The sequence below is a fragment of the Microtus oregoni genome, unplaced genomic scaffold (genome assembly GCF_018167655.1).
Source record: "Microtus oregoni isolate MIOR12 unplaced genomic scaffold, Mior012 000137F_ref0000512, whole genome shotgun sequence".
In the NCBI taxonomy this organism is placed as follows: Eukaryota; Metazoa; Chordata; class Mammalia; order Rodentia; family Cricetidae; genus Microtus; species Microtus oregoni.
Window position 1 is genome coordinate 750046 of NW_024544787.1, and position 9032 is coordinate 759077.

The following is a 9032-nucleotide window of genomic DNA, read 5'->3' on the forward strand; positions in this document are numbered from 1 at the left end:
GTATATCGATTCCCAACTTTCTCAGGAACCACCTGTGGTTTATCAGGGTGTGCCTACTGTTGTTGAAGTTTGGGAAAAGGCAAAAAGTGGTGGGATGGAAGTTAGAAAGGGAAGATGTGCGGAATCCACAGGAAATAGAAGCAAGGAACAGGAAAACCTGCCAAGAGTGTTCTGATGCAGAGTTTGGGATGAGATTGTGTCAACTGTGGGCTTATTAAAACTTGGAATATTTTGTATGGTGTTTGTATGTGACCCTGTGGATGAACAAGAAAGAGGTTGTGGTTTGATAGTGATTTATGTGTCAAGCTGACAAGGAATCATTGTGCTGATTTATGTTCACTTAGCACAGGCTAGAGTCATCTGAGACGAGGGAATCTCAATTAAGAAAATGACTCCATTAGATCAGGATGTAGGCAACTCTGTAGGGCGGTTTCCTAATTAGTGATTGATACGGAGGGTCCAGCCCATTGTGTGTTAGCACCACCTCCGGGATAGTGGTTTTGTTTCTATAAAAATGCAGACTGAGAAATCATTGAAAATCAAGCCAGTAAGCAGCATTCTTCCATGACCTCTGAATCAGTTGTTGTCTCCAGCTTCTTGTCCTGTTTGAGCTTCTGTCTTGACTTCCTTCTGTGATTAACAGTGATGAGCTAGCATAAGCCAAATAGATCATATTCTCCCAAAGTTGCTTTGGTCAAGGTGTTTCATCATAACAATAGTATTTCTAAGTAAGAACGTGGGGTTTTTTGGTTTTGTTTATTTGAGGAATTCTGAGTTAAAGTTTCTGTTTACCTGTTAAGAACCTGGCCTGGGCTGGATCCAAGATGCCATGTTAGAACACTGTTAGCAGCACTGCCATTTGGAAGCCCACTTTTTGCCATAGCAGTCATTCTCTCATAACCTTCCCTCATACACTCCCAATGTGCTCCTTTTGGTGAAGTTGTCCTTGATTTTCACACCAGCGACAGAACAATGTGTTTCCAAACATGACAATCTGCCTGGACTCCTGTAAACTCAGAAAACCTTGTTCAGTGTTTCAGGCCTCCTGTACTATATTTTAACTTCAATGTGTAAACCAAATACCAAACTTATATCCTATCACCATCACCCTAAACTCAGTTCTTATTACACAATGGAATCAATGTCAGCCTGGAGAACCTACAATATTCCCACTATCCATTCTTTTTTTTTATTGAGAAAAGGAAAAAAAAAGTATCTGCCTCCTCCCAGCCTCCCATTTCCCTCCCCCTCCTCCCACCCTTCTCCCCCTCCTCCCACCCTTCTCCCCCTCCCCCAAACTCCTCCCCCCTCCCTCTCCAATCCATAGAGCAGTCAGGGTTCCCTGTCCTGTGGAAAGTCCAAGGTCTGCCCCACTCCGTCCATGTCCAGGAAGGTGAACAACCAAACTGGCTAGGCTCCCACAAAGCCAGAACATGAAGTAGGGTTAAAACCCGGTGCCATTGTCCTTGGCTCTTCATCAGCCATCATTGTTCGCCATGTTCAGAGAGTCCGGTTTTATCCCATGCTTTTTCAGTCACAGTCCAGCTGGCCTTGGTGAGCTCCCAGGAGATCAGCCCCATTGTCTCAGTGGGTAGGTGCGCCCCTCGTGGTCCTGACTTCCTTGCTCATCTTCTCCCTCTGAGCAAGGAACCCACTATCCATTCTTGAGTAAATTGTGTTGACTTGCCCAAAGTCTACGCTAAATGCATACTTCTCTGCACTCCTGTGGCTTCCACTGCATTTTTTTTTATGGATGACGCTCTTTATTACCAAGGAACAGAGATTCCATGTTAAACTTGCTTTTATTTATTGTGTAGCATGTGCATTACAGGAAACAAAACACAAGAAGCCAAGAACAGTCACCCAGACACATGCAGCTGCAAGTGTTCACACATCAGGTAACTGAGGTTACACAGTATGCACCATGCTTGCCCCCACATTGTGATTATTCACCATCTAAAACCCCACGCTACATGAGTATGTTGATAACCAAGAATACACCACGCCATCTCAATCTGTCAGACAAAGCTGTAATCCTGTCTTCCTTGGCAACAAAAATTTCATAGAAGACAAAAATGGCAGCAGGCCTCTAGATAGAAGTACTGGCGAAGTTACAATTAAAATTCTGCATTCCCTCAATGCTCAGCTTACAGGGAAACACAAAGCAACAGAGCACAATAAGCACAGCATTCCTAAGTTTATCTTCAGATCTATACACTAAAATGTGAAGTTCCTATGAGCACTGAAGATGCACCTACGGCAGGGGTTCTCAGGATGTCAATCTCAACAGCGCAGTGCTGCAGACCTCGCCCTGTGAGCCTCCCTGTCCCTCCAGTCAACCTAGCAATATGTCCAGACACAGCTCAATTCCATGTCTAAAAGTCCCATTCCAGTGTAACCATTCCTATGAAATAACAATCCTTAAAAGGTGTTGTTAACCCTATATTTTCACCGTGTGTGCAATTTTTACATTTATGGATTAGTGCATGTGTGTAGGCACATGCATGCCACTTTGTATGGAGGCTAGAAGACAATTTGTGGATCAATTTCCTCTTACGTGGATCCTGGAGATCACATTCGGGTCACCAGTTTGTGGCAAGCGCCTTTACCTGCTGAGCCACCTACCAGTCCATTATGCACATTTTCTTACTGTGTGAGACAAAGCCCTGGCTGGCCTGGGACTCACAAGATCCACATGCCTCAGCCTAGGATTAAAAGCGTGCATACTACATCAAGTTATTATGCACTGAAAAGCTTAAAGACAAGATGTTTCCAGTAACACTTCCGTTTCCCCAGCATATGTACAGTGTGGGGCAGAGAATAGACCGTGCATCCCTAACAGACCCGAGAGCATCGCTCTGGTCTAGAACCTCCCCACCTCTCTTTAACCCAAGGGTCAGGTTTATGAATCTGTCATGGTTTCGTGGGGATAACAACCTCACTTCCTACATGGTTTTAAGAGTGCTTTCCTATGAATTTTAACACAGCTTTCAAACACTACTCTACTCTGTCACATACTGGCAGCCTCTTTCCCTTCTAGAAGACTAGGCGCTGCATATCTGACTCGTCTGTCTTCTGTATACATGATATACTGCAAAATAAGAAGCACAGAGAAAAGGGACAATGGCTAATCTTGCATCACCAAAACTTACATTAGTATTAGGCCTTCATACATTTTCTTTCTTCCTCCCTGCCAATCCAGCACAAGTCTGTATTGCTCAGAAGTGATCTTTTCATTCCATTTCCAAAAGACGGCATTTTACCACGAGTTTAAACAGGAGAATCTACAACATGTATTATTTACTACATCTACCTTTAACATACTTTGTGCACTTCTAAACACCTAGAAGGACTAGATGTTTCAGATGAGGACATAAATTTGTCCCCTCTATACACAGTAGTGTGGAAACCACACACATGTAACAATGGTTAGATCTCAAAGTGTCTTCTACTGAGAGCATTCTGGTCTCCGACCTTTTTCTTCAGCCCCTCCCCTGTATCACAAGACACACGCACCTGTCACTTGGACGATACTTTCACGACTCTTCAGAAGACAACCTTGCTGTGAATTTTAACACTGAGTACACAGAAGGTGTTAGTTTACTAACTCTACTTTTGTCATTTGCTAGCAATTTAATACCTAGAAACTAGGTATCATAAATGAGGACCCCTTTGTCCAGTATGTACAGTATGTACAGTGTAGCAAAGTTAAATGTATGTAACATACAGGGTGGTGGGAAGCTAAAAACCTCTAGCACACTAATGGGATCTTTTTGCAGTTCCTTCCCTCCACCTCCTCAGTCCACTGGACAAGTCCAGCCTGTGCACTGTTCTCGGAGGTGGGTTAGCAATTCTACTTCTAAACATAGTAACTCCAGTTTTTCAAAACTATTTACATAAAGTATTATTCTACTACTTCTACTTTTAAATGTATCAAACACTGAAAATACCTAGACAGACCAGGTATCTCATGTAAGAACTTATCTGCTATACACACTACACTGGCAAATAAAACTGTATGCAAAGCAATGGTTATTATCTGAGGTATCTTCTAAATATAACCATCTGGGCTTTGACCCACTTTCTTCTCCCTTCTCTGCCTTCAAGCCAGTAGACAAATAGAGACATAGGCAATGCTCAGAAATAGCTGAACAAATTCATATCCCCAAATCATGTACAGAGCAACCTTTTCTACAAATTAACAATGTGCTAATTTTACTACTTTGTCATACATTGGCAACCTCTTTACCATCTAGAGATGAGAAGCTGAAAATTTTAGGCATGTGTCCATTATATACAGACTACACAAAGCAAAACAAAATGCAAATATATAGCAATGATATCTGAAAAGGTCCCATATAAACACACTAGTACACGACCGCGCTGCTTCCCATTTACTTCCTCCAGACCACTGAGCAAGTACAGACAGTACTGCTCACAGAGGGCTCCATAATTCTACTCCCAAAAGACAGCGTTTCATGAATTTTAGCAAAAAGATATTTACAAAGTGATATTTTACTACCTCTACATTTAACATACGTTGGGCACTTCTAAACATCTGGATAGACCAGATGTTTCAAGTAAGGACTGTTGTCCACTGTAGACACAGCAGTCCAGTAAATGGCACACATGGAACAAGAGTAGCAATTAAAACAATTTTAACACAAAAAGAAAACCTTAACATAAAAAATACAAAACGTATTCTACTACCTCTACTTAGTCATACACTGGCGACCTCTTTGACACCTAGAGTGACTAGACGTCGTAAATTAGGACTCCTTTGTCCTATACATATGCTATGTACACGGCGAAGCCAAACACAATGGAGCACAATGGCTCAGAGCCTTCCCCTGGGAACCGGGGCACAAACACGATGTGGTCAACTCAGGAATGGTTTAGTTCTGCCTCCCCAAACAATATTTCAAATGAATCCTAACAAAAACGTATTTACATGATGTGTTGTTTTTCTACCACTACTTAAAAATATGTCAGGCACTTTAGAGCATCTAGAAAGATAGTTCCAAAAAAACACTCGGCATTGACACACATACACACAAACGTGGGGCGGGGGTTGAGAAATGAACAAAATGTGTACACAATACAACAGGAAAAAAAAAAAGACGTCTTCTTCACATGATCAATCTGGCTCCAGACCTCTTCTTCCTCCGGCTGGGTCCTCTAACCTACTGAATAAACAAGGACGAATGTCGCTCCAGGGGTCTTTCTAGAGGTGGCCTAAACAATTCCACTTCAAAGTCACTTCTAGAAGACTCGTGCCCGTGTGATTTCCTACTTCTACCCTGCGTCGGCAATCTCTACAGCTACGTGTCCAGATTTAGCCAAGGTCTCTCTAAAAGGGTCGGGGGAAAGGTTTGAGAGCAGCTTTTTCATATTATATACAAGGCCTTCTACGGTGGCGGGGAAATCTTCACCAGCGTTTCCGACTGGCCACTTGCGATGTCACGTCCCATCTTCTCTCGAGTGGAAGGGGGACCCCGCAGACCGACGATCCATCATTCCTCCCACTATGCAGGACTCGGCTCACCTCGCTCCAGGCCCATCGAGGCCTCTGTTCATCCAAGTCCAAGGGCTCAACAGGGCGGTCCCCTCCCCGTGATGGCCGAGTGTTCCTGCGCAGACCCGCCGCCTCAGGCTGCAGAGGCCCTCAAGGGCCAATCTTGGCTTTCGGGTGGCCGCCATTCTTTTCGCCACACCACGCTCGCCAACAGCTGGAGATGTCTTCGAAGGCCTGGCTGGGGCTTCTCCATGGGCCCAGCCCTGGAGAGCAGGGGGCCAGTGGATGGAGGAGGCGGTGCACAGAGGCCGCCGCCATCGAGGCCCTTAATTGGCGGGGGAAGGGGCGCTGCAGGATCGCGGCTCGGCTGGATGGACAGCTGCTGTGAGGGCTCGGGCTCCTGGGGTCCGCAGGACTGAGACCAAGGCTGCTCCTGGGCCCCCCAGCTCACCCCGCTCAGGCCAGAGGCAATGGGGGCCCTGAGGAAGAGGCAGCACACCCTAGCTCGCCATGCTCTCTGCCTGAACAACTTCCACTGCATTTTGACCCATGCTAGTTTCTCAAATACTCAGACTAGTGTCCTGACTATGGTTAATCGTGGTTGTCAGTGTGAGAAATGCCTGCAAAACACACTAAATTGTTCCAAAGGCAGATTTTTATGGAGATGAATAAACTGGGAAGGAAAGGCCCACACTAAAGATGGAAAGAGACAAAAATTAGGCTCAGACTCTGTGAAACAAAAACCCAAAAGAGACAATAAGCAAATATATTTACTGGAGATTTCTGAGGTGGTGCATTTAGTTGCCCCGGCCTTGGTTGTGGTTCATAAATAGAGATTCTTGTGCCTTTGAATCCTTAATTACAGGTTTCCAGGCCTTCAGCCTCAGGCTAGGGTTGCTTCACTGATTTCTCTTTTCTGGCTTCCAATGTTTTGAAATGAGAATCTACAGGGTTCCCCAATTGTGCAACCTGGAGTGGCTGTATCAACAATACCCTGCTTTTAGGCCTTCAATGAGACTATGAAGTGTATACCAAAATTCCATTAAGTCTGAACTATACTCCCATCTTGAACTTTCTCTAGCCCGCTACTATTTTGATCAGCCAGCTTAGCCCAGTAAGGTTATTTTGATTCCTTTATATTCACTCTCATAAACATGACCTCACCCTAGGGTATTGTGATATCTGCCAATAATGGTCACTAATGTGGGGTTTGGGGTAGTGTAGGTATATTTAAATTTTAGAAATATATTTGAAAAACATAGAGAATTGTAGTGAAGACACTATGAATAACCAACTTCTCTCCTCTCTAATATGGAAGTGGAGTAACCAAGTTAATCCTCACTGTTACTATCTCTGTATTCTAACCTGACACAGTCAACAAAGTTTTTTTCCCATACCAAGAAATTAAGACATTTACATATTATGTTAAGCTTAAAGTCTTTACAAAACTTTGAAATTCCTTCCCACCTTCCTTTTTTTTTCTCAAATGCTTTGGACAGAACTAATTTATAGTAAGACAAGTACCTTAAGTACCTTATCATTAAGATGAAACACACAGCTCTAGAGTCTATTTTTATAATTTCTGTTTCAAACTATTTCCTTCAGTTCTGTTCCAGGGTGATCAGATGCTAACACTTTTTCAAAACACTGAAACTGGGCCCCAAACCTGAGACACATCCCAGATGAGAGCACTATAAACTCATACATCCATGAAAGATAACAGAAATAGAATATGGTGTTTAAAAGAGCCATAGAGATTGTCTTTACAACCCTTAAAGGTCCAAGCTTCAAGGGGGAGGAAAATGAATCAACCCCTGTTCTTGAAAGATAAGCTATGCAAAAAGAGTGATCTTGAAACTTCATTTTGCTTTGAAACATTAAAGAATTTATTGTAAACACAGAATGAAAACTGGTGAACTTTCTTCAAAATCAGGTCTAACGGCCAGAGAAAGATCCCATGGCAGTGGGAACCTTCCAGTTCAGTCCACCTGAGGCTTTAGGACAGGCTGAGCTCGTCAAAGGGATAGTCAGTGAAGCCGTTCTCTGGGGTCCCCTTCTGGCGCAGGTTGGCCAGGTAGCCACTCATCTTGTGGAGAACACGGGCCTGCTCATCCAGACAGTGATGCTCCAGGAAGTAGCAGAGGTCAGCAACACGTTTCTCCTTGGCCAGCTTGTGGAGGTTCAGCAGGCTCTGGTTGATGGTCATCTCCATGTGGAAGGCAAATTCCATGGCCTGGAGGCCTCCCTGCCAACTGCCACGCTCTGGTGTCAAGATGCTCGGGAAGAAAACAAGGCCACCGCGCTTATTCTGCAGGAACATGAACATCTGGGCACTGGCCTTGCAGCTGTGTGACTTGCTCAGGAAGAAACGCTTGAAGTTCCCCAGGGCCACGTCATCACGATCAAAGAACAAGGCCATAGACAAATATACATATGAGGCATGGAGCTGCAGCTGGACATGGTTGTTTACCACGTCCTCGCAGTTGCTATCAGAGTTCTGACGCACTTGCCAAGAACCTTCAGCCATGGTGGGCTCTCGAACACCACAACAGTATCAGCAGGACCTGTACCTGCTTAGAGGGGCAGGGAGGGTAGGAAGGGAAAGGACCCCTGTCCCAGAGTACCTCAGCAGAGAGGAAGAACCTCAGGGGAGCGCAGCAGGTAGGCCTCAGGAGGCTCCTAGGCAGCAGCAGAAATGAGTGTTGGCGCCTGATGATGACATCATTTAAGCGCCAGGGCTTAGAGATGGGAGGGGCAGGGTGGGGCGGGGCGGGATGGGGCGGGGAGGGGAAGGGCGGGGCTGGGCAGGATGGGGAGGGGCTGGCTCGGGCTGGATGGGCTGGGCATGGGGGGGTGGGACAGTGCGGGGCAGGGTGGGGTGAGGTGGGATGGGGCTGGGCAGGGCAGGGCGGGCCATGAGTGTAAATTTCCATATCAAGGCCATCTCCTGAGCCCTGGCTCACATATACCATATATTTTAAAGGACAGTATAAATCAAAGCCAAAGTTTAAACTATATCCTCTGAATGCTTTATAAAGCAGTTTCTCTGAATATCGTCAAAATGTTATTTCTTTCAACATTCTGCTTTTGGCTTTCTTAGATAAAGTTAGTACCAGAAAGCTTTATTTGAACAATAGTTCTTATTAGTGACCTCAACTAGCATTCACTTGACCCTATGAACACAGGGTTAAAAATCAGGTTAGTCATCAGTGTTCGGTGCCATCAGTAAACCAAGCAACTATGTGATGACCTTCACGTCTACATCAGATTTTTAAATACAAGAATTTTAAGTATTTTATCAGAAGTACAAGCGATAATTGTTTCTTAATGAATGAGGATGGTGAGTGAGAAACAGAAGCTCATGCCATTTCTGTGAGTACTACAATTATTCATGGCGACTCACCTCCATAAAACCTTCCTTTTACTCCCATTTTCATGAAAGTAGGTTTTTGTTGTTTATCATTCGCTATTATTCGGAAGGTGACTGAAATTAGCATTAGGAATGCAGTTTTGTCTT

At 44.5% G+C, this 9032-nt stretch overlaps 1 protein-coding gene across 1 annotated transcript; it reads right to left on the reverse strand.

The window, feature by feature from the left end:
- Positions 1-7511: 7511 nt before the first annotated feature.
- On the reverse strand, positions 7512-8042 carry LOC121444688 (ferritin heavy polypeptide-like 17). Its single transcript, XM_041646588.1, has one exon. It carries the CDS (start codon positions 8040-8042, stop codon positions 7512-7514), a length of 531 nt encoding a protein of 176 aa, XP_041502522.1.
- Between the last annotated feature and the right edge of the window lie 990 nt (positions 8043-9032).

Excerpts from the sequence above, each read along its gene's own strand:
- LOC121444688 (XM_041646588.1), bottom strand. The coding sequence starts at position 8,042 with ATGGCTGAAGGTTCTTGGCAAGTGCGTCAGAACTCTGATAGCAACTGC.